Consider the following 22,650-nt stretch of genomic DNA (forward strand, 5'->3'; position numbering starts at 1 on the left):
AGTATGACAAAATCTCAGCACTTCTCTTAGTTCTTTTTTAAATGAAAAAATATGCGACAAGATAGCTGAAAATTTACCCACAAAATTTTAGTTGAAAAGATATCAGAAACTGCTTGTTTTTAAAGTGATAGAAAAGTTTTGATTAGGTTCAGTTATTTTCATTAAAAAAAATGTTTGATGTATGTTACATTAATTTTATTAATAGTACATCAACGCTTTATCAACAGGAAAATAATATAGTTCAATTGTAATAGATCATATTAAGGAGCGAAGTCAGATAATCCTGATCCTCTTGGAGCATTAAATGGTATAAATGGTGGGTCACGTTTATAGTTTCTTCCCATTAAAGCAACTTTTACCAATGGTGTCTCGAAGTTTGAATGAAATTTTAAAATGGTTTCAGTCTCAATAGTTTCGACAGTCCATTGTTCCTTTGGTGCTAACCGATAATAGTTTTCGGTTACAGTTGGATAAATTCTCTCAGCTTCAAATTTCGCCCTCATTTCTAAACTCTTAAACACTGTCTTGGAAGTGGTAGGTTGCATTACGCATTCTTTACCGTTGAAAGGATCACACCTGATTAACAAACAAGTTTCTTCCCACCAGAAATAGAAGTTTTTAACATTACTGGTACCATTGAATGCTGCTAGATAAATTTCATCCTCCAAGCCATCGGTAGAATACTTCAAGGAGCAACAGAATCCGTTATTGCAAGATTCAATTTCTCCAGAGGGATCGCTTAGTTTAGTTATCGTGAAGTTTTCTGTCATAGGTCTAATGCATCTGTAGTCATTAATGCTTTTGGCCGGACCGACAGACTCCTTAAAACAGTTTGCTGGGAAATTAGATCCTGTTTCTTCAGATTTGAGAAAAGCAATATCTTCTCTGACTACAATGATTGAACTAATATCGGGAACTTCAGCATCTTCTTTTATTTTGAGATTTGCCATCAAAAGCTTAGAATCTCCATCATTGTCATATGTATATACCAAATATCCTGAGTCCTTTGAAAATATTCCACTACCCAAAGATCCAGTTTCTGCATATTGGGCATTAGCCGCCAAAAAATTTACATTATTCGCCAAGGCCCAAGCTTGTTGGAGCTCAACTGCATTCAGAACTGCGATGCTATCAAACCAATAAGTCGGAAACACCATCGTATCTATACCATATTCACGCGCTAATTCCACAGATTCACCAAAAACAGAGTCAAAACATATAATAAGTCCAAATTTTCCAAATTCAGTATCAAAGGTGACGAAATTCGGTTGCGCTGTGTCGGCACTTTCAAAATATGGGTGCATTTTATGATATTTCGCTATTAGATTTCCTTCTCTGTCGAATGCAACGTTCGTATTGTATATGAAAACACCATCATTAGGACATTCACTTGCGCAGTTTTCAACATCATTTTCATGGCAAAACTCATCACACTCTTGAACATCGATCAAGTTTGCAACAACATACATATGGTTCTCTCTTGCTAAACAGCTTATTGTCGAAAGCCTGATTCTATTGTTATGATCTTCAATACAAGGATTAGACTTTTGCTTCGTAGGATCTGGGATATTTTCAGCGTATCGTCCCATCTCTCCTTGATTTTCTGGATCATCTATCAATCCATACTCATTGAAAACAAGGATGTCAACTCCCTGAAATTGAGACATTTAAATTAATAATTTAATAAAATTTTATTAATTAAATAATTAATATATTAAATTAATAATTTAATTAATAATTTAATAAATAATTTAATAAATAATAATAATTAATAATTTAATAAATAATTTAATAAATAATAATAATTAATAATTTAATAATTTGTAGAAATTTACTATGCATCATTTTTTAAACGTTAAGAATATGTTCCTCATTGATACGTAAAAGAATAGTGATATTGTGATATAATAGTGAATAGTGATATAATAGTGACAGAATAGTGATATAATAGTGAATAGATCATTATTATAATTATATTCATTTGCGTTTGTAGGTTTATTTTTTGAACATAAGTCTTAAATGCAAGGAATATTTTATTGCTTATTTTCATCATTTACACTTAAATAATGTCAATATCATTATTTTTATTATTTTCATTTACGTACCAAAATATACATATTTTTTAATGTGAATGTTTGGGGGAAATAATTTTACAAGTCTTTACATAAGGACTTGCAAAATCATTTCAGTGTAAAATCACATAATCTTTTTCGCTTTTAAGTAAAAAGTAACATGAATTGTTCACTTTATGTTGTCTCTTGAAGGTAAAGCTTACAGAACTTTTCAATCACATTGTGTAGGAGTATTTTTTTTTGAATAAATAAGTTAGTTGATGATTTCGTGCAATCCTCTTAATTTTTCGCATTAAATTTTTTAATCTTATAGTAAGCATTTCACAGTAAACAAAAAAAAAAAGAAAAAAAAAAAAACAAACGAACAACGAGTATGAATACCAATTATTCTAGGAGTTTTCCACAGATTATTAAAAGCATCATAATGCATGCAAAAGAGTTCAAATAACTTGTTAATTACAACTTGCAATTGCATTTATTTTTATATTCCAAAAATCACTAATATATATTGCCCCGTATTTTGAAAAATATATCACTGTAAGGTAATTTCTTTAGCAAATAAAAAGTCAAGTGAACAAGGGAGCCTTTTGAGTAAGCATATTTCATGATTTTGTACCCTTATTAAGTCAGCAAAATGGTTAAATTTTTTTTTTGAAAAACAGAACTAATTACTGTTATTTATTGAGTTATGTATTTTTCTTATTTTGCAATACAACACTTATTTTCGAAACTAAAGGGTGAAGCCCCATTTTCTCTACCATTTACCAAACCCGATGACTTCCTTGCAATAATTGACATGAATAGTTTTCTTTCCTACAAAAGTTGAAATTGTTCTCTTAAAATATGTGTACTAAAGAGAATTCGTTCTGCTTACGCTTGTGCACAATTTCACGTTTGAACATTTCTTTCATTGATTCTATTAAGGTTTAATTAGTGAGCAAAAATAATTTTTGGTATTAATTCTTTTTTAAAGTAACATTTAAAATTGAAGGTATCTACTAAATATGATACGAATCGTATTTACTATACAGACTGATATATTATATAAAATGTGTGCGCGAAGCTGATAGTTAAGTTTTTAATCATTCAACGAATCTCTTTGACTGTAATTTATAATAGTTTATTGATGTAATTTGCATCAAAAAATTATAATTGTAAAGCAGTTATTAAGTTTGGAGACCGGTTTATTAGTTTAAAGTATTTAACTGTCAATATATCATTGATTTTCATAATGAATGCTTAACTGTTTCGTCACATGTTCTAATTTCACAAAAAACGTGTTCATTTTTGTATGTCTTAAGATGTAAGAGAAATGGAAAAAAAAGTAAAAAATACTTTGTATATACAAATAGTTTTTTACAGACAATAACTAAAAAATACAGAAGAACAAGAATCGAATTTGAAATTCAGGCAGTTAGAAGTTAAAAAATATGTGAAAAAGAAACCCCTGTTTATTTATATGTTTTTCATCAATGCAATATCAAGAAGAAAGCGCACCCCTTTTGCCTTAATAGCATACGACGACAACAACAACAACAACATCGATGTATACATAGTCTATTGATGTATGTATACAGACTTAAATAAGTTTGTCTTAAAGTGTAACGTAACAAGGTAACGTCACAAAATTATGTTATAATAAATAAACAACTCTTAAAGTCTTAAACTCTTAATTTAGAAAACAATCAAAATTTCAAACATAATAATCGCAGAGTAGAATAAAAAAAAGAAATATTACTAGTAAAAAAAACCTTTCAATTAGTGATACAAACTTTTTTTGATGGAAAAACAATGGAAAAACAAAATGTAATAAAGATTTATGACTTTTTTTAATTTATGACTTTAATTAATTAAAATTCATGTGGGAAAACTGGATCCTACCATGTGATTTTACGGCTAATAAAAATGCCCCGACAACAATGGAAAACTGATATTATGATATTATTACTGACAATTATGTTTTTATGTTATATCGAGAAATAATATATAAATACACATTTCTCACATTTTGGGAAGCTATCGATGCCGCTTTTGCATACAGCTTCAAATTTCTATTCATCGCTTCCTGCAAATTTTTTACAGCCACATCAGAGCCCCTTGTTTGATGTTCAAATACAGCAGCGGTGAAAAAGTCCTTGCATAAAACTGCTGTTGGCATGAACAGAACAGTTAAAAGAACGAATGGACTCATTGCCATACCTAAAAAGTATGCAAAAAAAGAATTATTCAATCCATTAATGATTGATTTTATATTCTGCAGCGTTGGGAACAATGTTTCTATAGAAAAATGGCTGAATGTTTTTGTTTTAATTTAATACTTTTATTAGACACTACTTAAATAATAGTAATATCATTTGTTAATTAAAAAATGAAAATTTATCTCTATATTGAGACCATGGTTGATTTTTAATTAATTAAATAATAAACTTAAACTTCCACAGAAGTTCGATTTTATTATCTAATCAATAAAAAATTATAATAGCAATAAAAATATTATGTGTAAAATTGTGAAATTTAAAAGAAAATTAATTAAAACTTATTGAACCCATAGTGTCTGCTCTGTGAGCATGAAAAACAATATTTGTTTCATCGTTTAGTTGAATATTTTAATTAGATTTCAATGCTTTTGTAAAATTAATTTTTTTGCAAATTATAGTCCCTCCCAATTAAAGAGTGTAATTTTTACTCTTGACGAAAATAATTGCAAGAGTGCATTTAAAAGAAAATTGACGTAAAAAGGAAGTTTCACTTAAAATTTCCGCTCACGCCTTTCTAAGAATTATTCATCTTGCATTGCGAGGTTTTTGAAGATGGTATATAGTGCGTTACTGGGCTTATTTTCCTCAAAATTCCTTCGTAGAACTTTGTTATTATAATGTTTAAGTTTATTGAAGAATTAGAACATAAAATAAAAATTTGTATTACATTATTTTAAAGAAAAATAAGAATTTTATTAAGTATCTAAATTATATTTATTAAGTATACTAAATTGTGCAAGGTCAAGGTTTTTCCTAAAAATTCATTTTAACACTTGTTTCATTTGTGCTCTAGTATGTTATTAATTACACTTAGCTCATCTGTAAATAACTGTCTCTATTAATTAACGTATTATATCATTGGTTTTCCTAAATACAACTCCTCAACTAGTTTTACCATGTTTATTTTCGTAAATAAATGCATTTAATGATATTTTTTTTTTTTTATCAAAAATATTTTTTGAAAGCGAAGATGATTTAGTTGTCTGTTTTGGGGCAAAGCGGGAAAAATAAAAGAGGAAGAAGACTCGATCTAGTTTAAAAAACACTATTCCATTTTTTTCTTTAAAAAAAAAAAAGACTAAGGGTTTACTGACCGTTACAGAACTCCAAAAAAGATTTTTGTATATAAAAATTCTATTATTTATTAGCTGTTCTTTCTTTTTTAGACTGAAAACTTATCAGATAACTGAAAATCCATTTTTTAGCCAACCATTTCAAATTTCATTAAAAAAAAATCTATTTTAATAAAAAAAGGTCAGGAAATGACTAGTTTTAAAAAGATAAATATATTTTTTTTACATATTGATCTTATGAAGTTCAAAAATATGTAACAATGGAAATAGAACGTAAATCTTTGAAACAAATCTTATCTTTAAAAAGCTCTTTTGTTAAGTCACTGAATAGGTAACATTTATCTACCTAGAATTTTTAGATTATATTTCAGGGTCAGGTTCCATTAGATGTACAATCACGGGGTGGAAATATCATCAATGTATGGAAGGGATATTAGTGTTTATTAGTATTTTAATGTAAATATATTTTTAGATTAATTGTTTATACACTAAATGGCAGCTCTATTAGGAACACTAGACAGTTTTCTGGAATTAAATTTCTGCTTCACTGCGGTTTCAATTTTACGAAGCTTATCAGAATAGAGGACTAGTAAGGTCTAAAAAAAAAGAAAATGTTATCGTGGCATGTTTTGGAACCTTTATTTCTAGTGCACGGTAGTCATTATTATTAAACATCGTTGCTAATGATCTATGGCAGCATCGATGAGTGCTTAACACAGGGTAACGAGTCCTTCGAAACTGTTAGTATTTCAAAGAATTGTTTTGAAAATTCATTTTGTTACGTTTTGTTACAATCCCCAGATCTACACATTTAATATCTACGCATTATTATTGTGAGAATTAGACATTGGGTAGTGGATAAAAAGACTGAAAACTCTAAATTTTGATAACGTATATTCTTTATGTCAGTACTAAAAAGAAGATTCCTGAAGTATCACTTACCTCTTTTTTTTTTTTACTTAAATTTATTCATTTTTGGAAATGGGAAATAAAGGTTGTTTTTGTCTATATCGAAGTAATTATCAAATTACCTGTCGTTTAAAAAAGGGTATATAAAAGTTCTGCATTTCACACAATTAAGCGCATAATCATTTAATAACTGAATAAGAACTCAACAAGAAATCGTTTGAACTTTGAACTCGAAGCATACATTATTGCGCTTGCAACTGTAACTTTTATCACGCACTTAGCGAAATTTCAGCTATTCTTTATCAAAATTTTCACCCTAATAAATTTTCAATAATTTATACCGGCATGCACATTGCTTCAGTGGTCAACTCGTAATCTCGGTAATGGTAAATCTCGTTGGTATTGCTGTACGTAAATCTCGTTGACTTAATATTTTTGTCAAAACAATAACAGAAATATTTTATCAGATAATAAGAGGGATGTCACATTTAAAATAATAGTATTTAAGCTTTAACCATTCACATAAGTACAAAAAAACTTATAATTAGACTAGACATACCTTTAAAAATGGAGGTGAATTTTAATATTTAGAATTGATGTCTGTTTCACTCATTTCTCACTCGTAGATTACTAATCTGTGACTCGATTATCTTTCTTCTCGTCTTATCAATGAAAAGAACAATTTCCGAAATTATATCTTTTTTTATTTTTTATTTTCAAAACATGTTCTTCATTAAAGAATAGAACTCAGATTTGTTTTTAAGTTTATTGCAGATAAAACTTTTCTCGCAATTACATAGAGTAAAATACTTTTCAGTGCTATCGTATGGAGACTATATTTTGCATGAAATATTCGTGTTTTAATTTAATTTTATTTTACTTTTTCTAAGTAAAATAACCAATTTTAAACTCTACTAAAATGCAGGATTAGTAGAATTTATTAAAGATAAAAATTTATGTTTTGAAGCATTAAGCATATTAAATCATATTTCATTTTAAGGAATGTTTAATTTCGGTACATTTTTAATATTCATACCAGGTACTCCTTAATAACTGCCCTATATATATTTTAGAATCATTTTATTTTATAACCGTTGTTGAACTGCCAACCTAATTTCAAGTTTACGGCTACTAATGTTCAACTCCTTAGCCTTGTAATTTTAAACCCAATCTAGAAGACAAAGGAACTCCTGGATCAAATATTGCGAGAAAATTTGCCTTCGTGGAGTACTTTTTGATGGAACTAATCCTCATTCGCATTACATGGAGGGGAAAACCACGGAAACCTCTTATGGTTAGCCTGAGGGGACTCTAAACCCATGATCTCACCACTGATAATATTTAATATTAGCACTGCAGTCTTTGCTTGCCGGGTGTGAAATTCGTATCGACCAATCATAGCTGTGGTTTGAATCCGGGTCACCTGACTGGGAGGCGAGTGCTCTATCCCTTGAGCCACTACGGCTCTTTATAATCATTGTCTAAAATGAAGTTAGAAAAGAACATATTAGGGATTCCAAATTGATATTTAAGTTAGGAAAAACCAACTAAAGTTTTGTCTTTCCAATTAAGAGATACTTGTTGACAAACAATATTGGGTGAAAGGTTATTCATAATTTATAACAAAGGCGGTTTTTCCTTCTGCTTGTTATGTTCGCCAATCTCATTCTTTTTGTAAACAAATGTTTTTGCTTTTTGCACAAAAAAGACAGTTTCTATATTATCTAAAATTATTAACTTAAAAGGTTACTTATTTTAGTCAGGATTTCGTTCAATTTAAATTAATTTGCTCTGCTACTTCTTTATTGAGGACAAAAAATAAATATATAAAGCAAATATAGCTCAGTTATAATATTTTTCGGAAATGATAATTATATTGCAACTTCCCAACAAAGCTGTCCGTTTGATTCTTTCTAATTATTTTAAAATTTTTTGTTTGCTATAAAAACACGATTAATTTTTATGGCCAAAGAGGATTATTTTACAATAATGTGAAATGTTAAGCTAAAAAAATTGCCTTGTAATTTTAAATACTTATTTTGCTTCAGTTATTTTAATTGTATATGTTGACAGGATGCAGTTTCGCGTAACATTAATTTCACAGAAAAGTAAATCAAACCTATTTCATTATGGTGTTTCTTAAGAGGATGCTGAACCAAGCGAGAAACTTGTCATGGCAAATTCTTTCCCCTCTCCATTTGTATTCTAAAATTTGGAGAAAGAATTTTGTTAAATCTAGAGAAAACTATGAAATTTCAAATGCTTTTTCAAAATGCCATAATACAAACAGATTATTGCAGGATAACTTTCTTCAGCTTAATCCAAACTAATTCTTGACATAATTTCGTTGAATTTTGATAATTAAAAATAAAATTATTTTTTTCTGCATTTGAATCTTCATGGTTTGCTTTAGGTTTACTCTAAAATTACTTTTTCTAAATTTAAAATTTGTGCCTTTAGAGATATTTCAAATTTTCTTCCCACCAGATATAAATACACATAATATAAATTATAATTATACAATAGATTATTACTAAGTTAAGTCTGTAAGACATCAATTAGGGTGTTGAAAATAATAAATTGATTTTCGCTGTCTTATACGTGGCATTGAATCCAGAGTAAGTAATTATCAAGCCACCTACATGGCGGCGTTCGTCCTTTGAGGATCAAATTACTCAGGTGACAGAGAGTTTGCCCCCCTATGTAGCGCCCTATGTAACATATTTCACAATTGAAAAATTATTACTAAAGTTATTGATCTTAAAATTGACTTGGTTACATCACAATATAATTATTTACGATAGTAATTCCAAAGGTTTTCTACTTTTTAGAATTACCGAAATTCATTCAGTTAGGGTGTGGGGGGATAAACGAAAATAAAAGCACTGAGCGTCTTTCACCTCGTCGTTATCGCTGAATCGTCAGCTGGCAAAATATTCTTCAAATAAAGGAATTACTGGGTGCTAAGTTCGGACAATGGGTTAAAGTGCCATTCCGATGCCACAAATAACTTATCAACATCCTGCAGAGCCAGAAAAAACTCTCGCCTCGCCAAACCTCCGATTTTCGCCTCTGACGTCACGGTGGCGCAAAGCTTGAGCTTTTACTTCAAGAACGAAGCGTTCGGTCTAACTGGCTTTAACTAATATTGGAGCATTCTTTTTTGTGACATATTCCAAGACATTCTTTGTTTCCTATAGTGATCTTTCTCAGTTTTGTGAAGTGAATTACAAAAATTTAAAATTATTTATGAAATGACAGTTGCAACTTACAAAAATTCAGATAGAAACACAAAAGGAAAAAATATAATTTTCCACGTGTTCCCTAAAGTAAATGAACAACTATGTAAAAGAATGGCTTCAACATTGCAAACGAAATGACACATATGAACGAATATGCAGTAAGCATTTTTTAAAATAAGATTATGAAGATGATATGAAAAATCGTTTGCTTGGATTGCCGATTAGAATGATTTTGAAATTGCTCTAACTCTATCAAGTGCTCTTTTATCTAAAGGAGGACTAATTGTTCCATCAGCAGCATGGATGGAAACGTTTCAGGAATTTGAGAAAAGTTTTTAAAGTGTGCATGGAACAGAAAATCAAAAATGCCATCATGTTGTTGTTGTTTCTAATGCCACTTGCGACATTAGCAAGCCAGCTTGGCGAAGCCGAGCAATTTAAGGCAGAGATTGTGTTTCTCGTTTTTCAACCGTCTCGTCACACCCGTTTATATGGCGGACCCATCCATACATCCATTCATTCATCCACAGATCGTAATTTTGACCTGAATCAGAGAACGATCGACCTCCAATCCAGTACCCCCAGAGGTATTGATTTGTTATGGGAACATGGAGGACTCTGCGACTCGACAGAATTTAACGTGCATCAGTCACCAACTGCCGGCGAGGTTCGAACCCAGGAACTCTCGGACATGGGCCCAGTGCCCTACCGACCAGGCTATCCCGGCCCAAAATGTCATCATAGAATTTATAAGTAAAAAAGACCGCAATACGCTTATTTTGCATTTCAGAACTTTTATAAGAATTCTCCGACTAAATTGAAACCGCCCAGCTACTTCAAAAAAAAAAAAAAAAAAGGCAGACGAAGAAATTAAAAAATGAATGATTCAATGAAAATAAAAACTTAAATTAAAAGTATAGATAATTAATAGTTAAAATTCTCCTAGTTTCATAACGTAGTTATTCTAAATATTTATTAGTTTTTTTTAATTATAATGTAATTATTTTTTTAAATATAATTATATTCTTTTAAATTTAAATACCTATAAACAATTGTAAAATTTCTAATATTTTTATGAACCTAAGTTATTTTATTTGACTAATTAGCGCTTAAGGTTGTTGTTTCCTAATGATTAAGTATAAACAAATTGCCATTAACGGCATTTAAAATCAAGATTCTAAATTTAACCTGACTTTACAAATTATTGTTATCGAACAATATGTAGCTAAAAAAGTGTCGATATATGCATTAAATTTTTTCTTAACAATAAAAGTTAAGACTGAAAATTTAAAAATAAAGTATTTATAGCGTCATTTACGACAGCTAGTAAAATATTTTTATTAGTTTGAAATGGTATTTAATTTATTATTTTGGTCAAGAAAATTTTTCAAAACTATGTTTTTGAAAGGAAATATGTTAATTGCATAAAGTTTGAAAGCTAATATCAAGAAAAAGTCGAACTTATTTTTACAGAGAGAATGATACAAAGTTTTCATAATATCTTTGCTTGCGATCGCCTAGATCTGTGGGCAGCGTGACGTCATGAGGAGGGAAATCGTAGCTAAGAGGGGAATGAACTAGCCCTTCTATTCCGTAAGAAGATTAAAGATGTCAAACGAAAAGTAGTGAGATGCATACTAACAATCGATCTTTCAATGTACATTTCTTTTCATTATATTTTTCAAAATAGACTTAGCTGAGAAATACATCCCTTTTTTCAAATATTCGTCCATTTTCTTTACTTTCTTCCTTTTATTTCTTATTTATTTTTTTTAAAAAATGATGAATTTCATAAATAAATAATCAAGTGAACAAATCAAGGAATAGTTTAAAAAAAATCACAATTTTATTGAAATGAATATTTAGAATTCATTTTAAAAATACAGTTTTTATTTTTCAACTAAAAAAAAAAATGTGGCACATGTAGTCATTGTTTTCAGTTGATGAAACAAAGAATATGCTGGATTTTTGGATTCTTTTAATTCTCATTTTTACTAGGGCCCATCAAAAGATGACATTTCAGGGCTTAATCTTCTTGGAAGATCATTATTCCTTTGCTTGACACTTATCTTTCAAGAAATTGACAACCTTTAAAAATAAATTAAAATATCACACTTGAAATATTACATTTAATATTTGCATTCGTAAAAGTAATAAGTAAAAAGTTGTTAACAACAGTTATTTTGTTTACAATAATAATAGTGATTATAAGTAATCATATTGTATCAGGAGTACGCATTCGTTGGAAGGCACATTCCCATTTATATAGGTTTGGCGACAAAACACCAGAACTTTCGACGCGATTCTAGATTATTCTTGCATAAATTAAGTAAATATTTGTGCCATCGCTTTGAAACTCTTAAGTTTCCATAACAACTATTTTATTACCAAAATGGTTGCCAAGTACCGCCAAGTCAGTAAACCGTGTCTTCCCTAAGAAATACATTAGGCGTTATTTTCTTTCTGAATTATGATAGAATTCTGTGTCTTTCTGGACAAATCTTCTAATTAAACTGCTTATTTAGGATTCGACTGAGAAATCTAGCCTCATAACAAAAGAAACTATTCAAATATTTATAAATTTGTAATAATATGGTCAATATTTACAAGTATTCATACAATCTAATATTACCATCATGGCCATATCATTAGCTTACCATCCATTTAAGTGATCGTCATAGTATGTAATCTTGATTACATATAATCATATGGTTCGTAATCAAAACTAAGAATGATTTCATGGAATCTTGATTATAAGTTATCATGTAATCATAACTCACCACCACGTTCAAAAGTACATTGTTTTTTTGTCATTAATGTTTAGTTTATATATTTTTATGGAACATCATTTGTGTGTATATACCAATATAACTTATAATTTCATGCAGAAATAAATATTTTCCGACAAAACTCGCAGTATTTTTAAATGGCTTGGACAAATAATCAATGTAATTGTAATCTTGGCTTATTATTACATGATTGTTTTATTACTTGAGGTAATCGTAATTACTCGTAATCGTATAGATAGCAATTGTAAAATTTGTTAACCTATAATCACGATTTAAAGTAATTTATTGCTGCTTAACTATTATTTGCGATAATTTTCGAATGAAAGCGTTATTTTCAGTGACGCCAGACTATGAATTAAATGAAAAAGAAAGCTTCTCCTAATCATCAGGGAAGAGGAGGCTTAGAACATTTCAGTTATTTAACGCTTAAAATTTCTCTATAAATTGTTTCGTTGTAAACTGAATTTTTCATATAAAGTTGCATAACATCACACTTGATTGTAAAATTGCAAATATATAGTTATACACCGAAGAGCCATTACATTATGAGCACCCTGCTAATAATATGTAGGACCACCTTTAACCCTCAAAACTGCTAGTACCCGCCGTGGCATTGATTCCACAACGTGCTGATAGGTAGTCTGAGGTATCTGGTACCAAGCGCTCACCAACTGGTCCTGCAATTCCCTCACATTGCAAGGGGGTAGCGTGGCAGCACGAAATTGGTTTTCCAAGTAGGACCACAAATGCTCTATTGGAGTAAGGTCAGGTGAATTTGGGGGCCAAGACATGACTTGAAAGTCACTGGAATATTCCTCGACGATTCGACCCTTATGACATGATGCATTATCCTGTTGGTAAACACCATCCTCCGCAGTAAAAACTGTTACCATGAATGGGTGAACCTGGTCTGCAACTATGTTCAAGTAACTTACAGACGTCAGGGATTGTTCTATGAGGATTATGGGTCCTAATGTGCCCCATGAAAACGTTGTTTCTGGGCGAGAAACTATGAAAACCTGGGCGAGTTCATTGTTATAGATGGAGGGTGGTCATAATGCAATGGCTATTCGGTGTATAAAGTTCCGAAAAAAAATCGTATTTATGGTATAAATGTAAATTTTGAATTTTCTTTTTGAAATTGCCACTTTAGACTATTTTTACTTATTGTTTTTTTTAATAAGAGAATGAATATGCTTATTATAAATTTCTATGAGTCACTGTGGAGTTGAAGGAGACACGTAGTAGCGAGGCAAAATTTTTGATGGTTTTCCATTGATGGGCCAACATAATCTTGATGGTAACCATCAATAATTCCATCATAAACCATTATATTTTTTGATGGTAACCAACATAAGTAACCATTAACCCAATGTAGGAATTCGGATTGATTTATGATGGCCCAACGTAAGAACAGCAACTTGTTTTGTTCATCAGAAGTTTCCACCATAGTTTATAAAAGAAACATGAACAAAACCAAATGGTTTTGATGGTATATTTCTGTTGACCCAACAGGACTTTCAATTAAACCATCATGGAGATGTAGTGTACCCTTATGGACCATCGCGAATTTCCATAGTGTACTAGAAATCAAATGTTGGAACCAGTACCGGATTAAGCGTACGCGGGGCCCAGACCATTCAAATTTTTGGGGCCTTTAGATTAAATTTTTTCTCGTATATTTTTTATTTATTCAAATACAAAAGTATTTAACTATCTTTTCATTTAAGAAAGCATACTTAAAGTAAAAATAAATAATAATAAATTAAATTTTACTTTATTTTGTTAAATTAGAACTAAAAAAATAATCATAAAATTTTGAAAAAATTTGAAATTTATTAACACTTTACGAAATCAACGCTACTATAAAATTGGTATTTCAAAAATATTTTTTTTTCTGCTCTTGCGATCAATAAACTTATCAAAATTAATTTCACAGAGAACATCTGATTCGATAAACAATTATAAATTTTTTATCTCGCAAATTAGAATGACAAATTTGAACTTAAAAAATTATTGATAAATCTTATAATGCATAAACTGCAATAATACTTATAAATAATAACTAAAATAAGTAATAAACAAATATGATCAACATTATGTAAAAAAAGATATCGCATTTTATTAATATATATTTGAAATTGATTTGTTTTTTAAAAAATCATTGTTTTTCTTACTTTTTTAAAATTTATTTTCAAAAGATCCATTTTAAGGGGCCCTTAATCATTGGGGGCCCCAGGCCATGGCCTAGCCTGGCCTAATGGGCAATGCAGCACTGGTTGGAACGATCAAGAACAACCATCATCCCAATGTAGGAATTCGGTCTGATTTATGATGGTCTGACACAAAAAATAGATTTTATGGTATATTCCCGAGAACTAACAATAATTCCCATAAACCATCATGGAAATGTGCAGTTGGAACCATCATGGATCATCATGGACTGTTGGTTCATGAGAATCAAATTTCATTTAATGGTAAACCATCATAGTACATATTAAAGTAGCATTTTCCAACAAGGAATGATAGAAGTTTGATGGCATATGAACGCGTAATGGAAAATGTTGGATGATGGCGACCATTAAATGATGTTGGACCATCATCAATCACGCTGAAACTAACATAAATCGTCAAAATTTTTTGATGGGACCATCAAGAATTTTGACTTGGGTAAGCTTACTATGATAAGGATGTAGGCTTCAGGGCTCGAAAAACAGCCCGTCCGACCGTCTTCGACTGTCAAAAATTCTCCGCGGACAACTAATTTCTCGAATCCGATGTTCGCGAGGACGGCCATTTTCCCGTTAATGTTCGTGATACATTTTCAATTCTTGTTATCTTACAAGAGTCTTGTAAGTTACAAGGCAGCAAAATGACCCACAATACAGCAACATACTGCGCATATATTGATGTTTTCTCTGTCTGGGAGTACTGCAGCGGTTAAAAGGGGCTTTGCAGCAATAAACTTACAAAAAAACACAATACGTACTGGTCTTAAACAAGAAGCCTTAAAAGCAATTATGAACATCTACCTAAATGGAAAACCCCTTTCAGATTTCTGTTCAGAAACCTCTGTAAATCATTGGCTTGATTGTGGAACTGGCAAACGTCATATTTGATTCATTTAAAAAACGCAGTACCCTCGAATAACTTGACATTCCAGGTAACTTGACCCTTGTCATTTAAATTATTTCATAAAAGAAATACTAGGTTACTATTAGTAACCTAGTATTTCTTTTATTAGTGTATAATGTAATCCTAGTAACGACTAATTCATTGTGCAATTTATATAAATGTTTGTAATAAATAGGAGAAAATTATGTTTTTATTTATTTAAAAGCGACGGGTTAGTTTCAGCGGAGGACGGGTGCATTATTGGACAAGCCGTCCTCGGGGACGGGTAAAATTTCTGAGTTTTTTCGAGCCCTGGGCTATCTACTAAAAAGCACAAATTTCATAGGTTAATTATAGTACGTACTAAATTTTCCTAATTTCATGAAGTATTTAATTTATTTTCACAATTATTAATTCTTGTGGAGTGGAAAATTTAGGAAATTCATTTTTAGTTTCACTTAATTAAAAATGTTGATTATCAATAAAGTTTTATATTTTTTTCATAATAGTTGCAAAATATGTATTTCTGAAATTGTATTAGTGCATCCATATCTTAACATAAATTTTATATGGATTCGATATTAAATACTGATTTGATATTAAATATTGATTTGATAATAAATATTGATTTGACATTGCGTATAGATTTCACATTAAATATTGATTTGACACTAAATATTGATTTAATATTAAATATTAATTTGTTATTAAATAACGATTTAACATTAAATATTGATTTAACATTAAATATTGATTTAACATTAAATATTGATTTAACATTAAATATTGATTCAACATTAAAAATTGATTTGTATATCGACTTCTTGATGAAATGAAAACTAAGTTTGATTTACTGATGAAATAATATTGATTGAAAAAAAATACACTTTTAATACACTGATTGCCTTTGAAACAGTTTTTCTACTTAGTTTGAATCAATTTCGTTCGATTGTTAATTAAATATGAATTAATATTTATTTATCTTTGATGTTAATGAAACTAAATATTGTTAAAAATATAGTTTATTTAAGGTTGTTTTAAGTTAAAATTAGTTTTTTCAAAATTTTTCGTTATTAAAACGAAACAGTGTCTTAAGACTGTTAGAAATTTCATTCAAGAAGATATGATATTGCAGCAGGAAACGAACGTTAAAAGTTTACTGATTTTAAAAACAAATTACTGATAAGTTGTCATAAATGAGGATCAATATCAGTGGATGATTTCGGTTATCTGCAAAAACGGCAAGTGTTTAATCGAAAAACTACTCATGCGATATTCTTTTAACATGCAAATCGTTGTATACTTACATTGTTTTCATCTGTTTCCTTAGATGGTTTGCACTCTAAATCACCCGCACATGGACAGGAAAAACGGTACACGTCACCTTCCCTTAATTCGAAAATATTTGTCAAGCAAAATTCACCTAAAAATACAACATTCTTATAGTATTAGGAATAATACTAGAATATTTCCTTTCCCCAAAAAATTACAATTGGATATTTAACCAGAACTTGGTAATCATGAGCATATTTGTAGAAGATGGTAGAAATTATTTTGAGTAACATTTCATGGGTACACTCACCTTCTTTTTTCATTTTCTGACAACGAGAGGGCAGGAAGCTTACAATCCTTGTGCAACATTCATCCTCATCACAGTCAGATTTACCTTTGCATTTTTTATCTTTTTCTGCCGAAACCTGTAAGATATAAATTAATGTTGTAATATTAAATGAATCAACAATTGACCGTTTTCGGTTCTGTAAGATGCGCCATCTTTGATGACGATGTTTCTCATTGCACCGAAACAATCGTGTCTTCTCGTGATTGTATCGCATGCGATCTTCTTTATTAATGCTTTTATACGTTCTGTTCCGTTTTGTTACAATGCAGGTAGTCACATCTACTTTTTTAAGCTGCAGTATTAACTTAAACAACATTCGATCTCTTTTCGGTACTATAAGAAGCACCATCATTGTCGAGGTCTCAATACTCATGATGATGCTTTTCATATCACCGAAATAAACGCCTCTCTCTTAGGGGTCATTATTATTTATGATTTTATACACTACATTCCGCTTTATTGCAATGCCATAACCATTCTTCTATAAAAAAGAATAAAATAACAATATTAAATTAGTTAGTAGTCCTCCTCTATTCGGTACCATAAGAAGCACCATCATTATTCTGTCCTCAGTATTAATTAATGACGCTTTTCAATTGTACCGGAACGATAGCCTCTGTCTTTGTAATCTTCATAATACATTGCTTATGTTGCTTCACTATATCGATTTTTATACGTTGTGTTTCGTTTTGCTGAAATCCAGGTAGTCATGTCTGCATGATTAAGTTGCAATATTAAATTAATCAACAATAGACCGCCTTTCTGTACTATAGGAAGCACCATCATTATTTTGGTCTCAATACTGATGATGATTCTTTTCATACCAGCAAAATGAACGTCTCTGTCTTTGTGATCTTTGTTATTTATGTATGTTTTTAATATGTCGTATTCTGCTTTGTCGCAATACAGGACAACGATATCCATAGTTCTACAAATAATCGACGTTTTCGCTTTTGGATCAAGAATTATAGATACGTCGATCTGTTCAAAGAGTATGCGACGGTAAATTGTATTGTCAACAAATCTTGTGGTGGTGGTCTCAAAGACAATTAGTATGTACCCTAAGGCAAAATACGAGACTATTTGTATATACACCGAAGAGCCATTACATTATGACCACCCTCCATCTATAACAATGGGCTCGCCCAGGTTTTCATGGTTTCTCGCACAGGAACAATGTTTTTATGGGGCACATTACGACCCATAATCCTCATAGAACAATCCATGACGTCTGTAAGCTACTTGAACATAGTTGCAGACCAGGTTCACCCATTCATAGCAATAGTTTTTCCTGCGGGGGGGGGATGGTGTTTATCAACAGGATAATGCACCATGTCATAAGGGTCGAATCGTCATGGATTGGTTCGAGGAACATTCCAGTGACTTTCAAGTCATGTATTGGCCCCCAAATTCACCTGACCTTAATTCGATAGAGCATTTGTGGTCCTACTTGGAAAACAAAATTCGCGCTGCCACGCTACCCCCTCGCAATGTGAGCGCATGTACCTCGCAATGTACCAGATACCTCAGACTACCTATCACCACCTTGTGAAATCAATGCCACGGCGGGTGCTAGCAGTTTTGAGGGCTACAGGTGGTCCTACATGTTATTAGCAAGGTGGTCATAATGTAATGGCTCTTCGGTGTATATACCTAGTAGTAAAATTAAGTGAGTTGAAACGTCCACTGATAGGAAATTCGAACACTGTCTTAAGAAAACTACATTCAATTTGTCAATGCTCATTACATGCAAATATGCGTCAAATAAAAGTGTGTCACATCATTTTAGTTTAAATGAATGTTCTATCAACATTTTTTAAAGCATTTTCGGATGTGCGAATAATCGAATAATGTATAACATCTTTTCAATGATAATGCAGGCATTTTTTATTGTATTTCTACCAAAGACAGTATCCATTTATAAACAAATTAAGAGATATTTTGTATAAAACAGTTCGTTTAGTCATATGTAAATGTAGGAAACTTACCAAGATAATGGCACAAGCCAAGAAAGCGAATGCGACGATCGTCTTCATTTTGATGAATATTCTCAATCAGTTTATTCCAATTATTCTGATTTATATAAAGAAATGTGCGTGTGATTTAAATCGGCTGTTGTGCTGATAAGATAGGGACAAAAGGCTACAATTATTTAAACTAGAATATGAGCTGATAAAAAACTTTATTATCAATAGAGCAAACGTAAGATTTTTGAAAACATCTTTAATTAGTAATTATATTATAAATAATGTTTTATTCAATTGTTTTTCACAAAATGAGGCTAAATTATGGCAATTTACTAAATATGTCCAACCAGGAACATGTTTTAATGCAGCCAAATAATTTTTGTAAATGTGTTTTCTGAGCTTCTTTGTTCTGTTTTGGTTCGTTTCAAGGTTTTTATTTACTTTTGATTTTTATCGGTTTCTGTTCCGGCAAACAGATGTAACTCAAATTTAGACCTACTTCATCAGGAGAACACTTAAATTGCCCATTTTCTTAGTTTTTTTAATAATAATAATAATAATAATAATAAACGTTTCCAAAGGAATCAGGTGGATCTTAGAGATTGATAATAAAAGTCATCTTCCAGGGTGGGATGTACCCAGAAAGCCCTTTCAACTCTTTTGGAAAATATATGCACATCAAAGACATAATAGTGGTAGTAGTACATATTCACGTCGCACTAGAGCCGCTCAGTGAGCCGACCGCAGTCCTGAGGATAATCTGAGAAAAACGTGTTAGATATAAATACCATAGATATTAAAAAGTATAACTGATTTTTTGAAGCCAAGTCCTACGCTAAAAAATAAATAAATAAATAAAAATAAGTAAAAATAAAAAACATCACGTTCAAAAAGTTGCATAAATTACTGACAATTTCCTGAAACGTTTCAGATTCTGTAATCAGAAGAGTTATTTCCAAACTACCAAAAGAGTCCTTTAACTGTTTTTTCTATTAGTTGTCATTTGTAATGTTGTAACATTTGCTGTCATTTCCTTAAAAAAATGTATTTATAACGTTACATAATATTTATTTAATATTCTTATTTAATATTTGTCTCAAATATGGTAAGCAAATAAATGGAAAACCATAAACAAATTATACATCATTTATTTTATTTCAAAACTTATTCATCTTAATTATGTATAACATGAGGAAATAATTTAAAATTGATAATAATTACAAGTTGTTTTTAATTAAGGAAGATTTGAAAGAATTAAATATTTTAACCACTGACAATTTAAATACTGAACTACTGATTCATGCAATGATAGATTTCAAAATGTAAATATCATTTAACACTCGTCTAATTTTGATAATGTCTTTTATTATTTTCTCTTAAATATGACATAATAATAAAAACTTGTGGGCTGCACCCCCTGATCGCTAACGCTCGCCAACCCCCGAAAATTGCTGCGCAATGTTATATGGTTTGATTCGCAAACCAAGCTCGCTTCGCTCGCTACTAACTTAGGTACATTGCAAATGCACAAAATTCTAAGAATTCAAAACAATCATTCAAATCCATATAACAACTTTTTTCAAAAAAAAAAAAAAAAATATTACATCTTTTTAGTAAATACTAAGTCAATAAAATAAATTTGAATTCAATGAATAACTAATAACAATAATAAAACAAGTAAATTCGTGATATAAATCAAAAACCGTCAAATAAATTCGTAGTATATAAATTCGTGAAAAAAGCGCTATCGACAAAATACTAAAATAGAGATCTATCGACAAAGACTACTCACTTCTGCCTAACTTAATAGTATGAGATTGCTGCAGCTGATAGGGTGAATTTCGGAAGAGATCAGATTTGGTGAGAATGCTCTCTCTGGTTATTTCAGTTTCCGTTTTCAAAAGCGCTATATGTTGAGCCGCCTCAACTAGATTTGGCATGTGACATTTTTAGCGGCAATCGTTGGTCGATTTTCTAGCCTTGCCATTCGGGGAGTTGTAATGAGACTTTTTTTCGTCACCGTGTAAGAGAAATATATATATATAGATGTATTAAAAAAGCAGTTCCTAAAGAACTGATTTTGCCATCAATGAAAACAGTTCCTTAGTTTTGCTTCAAAATAAAGCAGTTCCTTAGTTCTGTTACAACATAGAAATCCCTTAGTTCTGTTTCAAGTTAAGCAGCTTCTTAAGAATAGCTTTTGTTGAAACTGAATCTTATTTGAAGTAAAAAAAAAAGTTTTATTTGGAACGTTCAACAAATTGTTCCCTTTTTTATTTTTATTTGTTATTGACAATGTTGTTTTTTGGGCATTGTTAAAAATAAATACAAAATATTTATCGAACTGGATTGTAAAAAAGTACTGTGTAAAAACTCGTTTACATTATTTTAGGTTGCTGGATTATTTTAGGAATTTCGTAAACAATTTTGATGGGTTCGTTTTTAGAGAAAGAGGAAATCTTATATTTTCGAAAATTTTAGAAGATATTCGAGATAGTGTTATAATTATAGCTCTGATCATCCACATTAATAAAGATAAAAAATGCTTAGTTTAATTTCTATAATTTCATTTCCTTCCTGCAAATTGATTTATTTAAAATTTTGAAACATTGTGCGCTCATCTAATAAAACTCATTATTATTATTATTATTGTACATTTAGAAATTTTCCCAGTAACTTTTCTGACAATTTTTATGACTATTTCATAGGTACCATTTATGAAAATATTTTGCATCTATTGTCAAATGTCACATTATTTATCAATTTAGATAAGAGAAAAGTCAGGTAGGAAGACTTTGCCTGCTGTTATCGATATCAAAATTTCGTCTTGAATATCCTTGATGTTGTTGTTCTAGGCGTTTCAGTACTTTTTATTTGTTATTTTTTCTATGGTTTTTGCATAAAATAACTATTTGAACGAGCTTATTAAAGTAATAGTTATATTCAGAGCGTCGTGTTACTACTCCATTTCACTCGATTTTTCCCCACATAACTACTGAAATGATTGTTAACTTTCCAAAAGAAACAAAAAGAAAATTTAAATAAATAGATATTAAAAGGCACAAAATTAAGGAGAAAAAATATTTGTATGTCAATAACTACTATCAATAAATCTCTATTAATATTATGCCACTAACCGACCTCTACCTGAAAATTTTCTGAAAATATTTATTAATTGTGACTTTTAGTTGCAAAATCCCCAGAACGTAAAATTTTCCGGAAAAACTGATTTTCTACCACTTTTAGCCACAATTAGATAAGAACCAAAACTTGTTTTTTTAAGAGGCATTAAAACAGTGTGTTTTAATGCTTCCTGTTAACCTAAAATAGATACCCAAAATATCGAGGCATGGGCACCCAACCAAAATATCGAGAAAACCCAAAAGATCGAAGCATGGGCAAGTGAAGGGAGGGGATTTTTTTTATATTTATTTTGGATATTGTCGGTTTTGCAACTCACTTATGAGTTGACCTGTTTTGCTATAAACCAAAACTTAAATTTCTTCAAATTTGTTGTTGTTGTAGTTGTATGTGGTTGATTTACGTCGCACTGGAGCTGCACAATGGGCTATTGGCGACGGTCTGGGAAACATCCCTGAGGATGA

The 22,650-nt window shown here is 30.4% G+C and overlaps 2 protein-coding genes across 2 annotated transcripts; both read right to left on the reverse strand.

The window, feature by feature from the left end:
- Nucleotides 1-178: 178 nt before the first annotated feature.
- Nucleotides 179-7,877, reverse strand: LOC107445464 (biotinidase). Its single transcript, XM_016059855.4, has 3 exons — nt 6,872-7,877; nt 4,078-4,271; nt 179-1,652 (listed from the first exon to the last, which is right to left on the reverse strand). The coding sequence occupies exons 2-3, from the start codon at nt 4,267-4,269 to the stop codon at nt 261-263; spliced, it is 1,584 nt and encodes a 527-aa protein (XP_015915341.3). The 5' UTR covers nt 4,270-4,271; nt 6,872-7,877; the 3' UTR covers nt 179-260.
- Nucleotides 7,878-11,378: 3,501 nt separating this feature from the next.
- On the reverse strand, nt 11,379-19,344 carry LOC107445465 (toxin CSTX-20). Its single transcript, XM_016059856.4, has 4 exons — nt 19,067-19,344; nt 17,040-17,154; nt 16,765-16,880; nt 11,379-11,642 (listed from the first exon to the last, which is right to left on the reverse strand). Exons 1-4 carry the CDS (start codon nt 19,112-19,114, stop codon nt 11,601-11,603), a joined length of 321 nt encoding a protein of 106 aa, XP_015915342.1. The 5' UTR covers nt 19,115-19,344; the 3' UTR covers nt 11,379-11,600.
- Nucleotides 19,345-22,650: the final 3,306 nt, after the last annotated feature.

This window comes from Parasteatoda tepidariorum, chromosome 6, assembly GCF_982258835.1.
Source record: "Parasteatoda tepidariorum strain Cologne lab strain chromosome 6, Ptep-v5.0, whole genome shotgun sequence".
Lineage (NCBI taxonomy): Eukaryota > Metazoa > Arthropoda > Arachnida > Araneae > Theridiidae > Parasteatoda > Parasteatoda tepidariorum.

Coding starts and splice junctions, on each gene's coding strand:
- LOC107445465 (XM_016059856.4), bottom strand. CDS start 19,114: ATGAAGACGATCGTCGCATTCGCTTTCTTGGCTTGTGCCATTATCTTG. Junction 17,155..19,066: donor TGGCTTGTGCCATTATCTTG/GTAAGTTTCCTA, acceptor TATATCTTACAG/GTTTCGGCAGAAAAAGATAA. Junction 11,643..16,764: donor AGGAAACAGATGAAAACAAT/GTAAGTATACAA, acceptor TTATTTTTAAAG/GTTGTCAATTTCTTGAAAGA.
- LOC107445464 (XM_016059855.4), bottom strand. CDS start 4,269: ATGGCAATGAGTCCATTCGTTCTTTTAACTGTTCTGTTCATGCCAACA. Junction 1,653..4,077: donor CATCGATAGCTTCCCAAAAT/GTGAGAAATGTG, acceptor TCTCAATTTCAG/GGAGTTGACATCCTTGTTTT.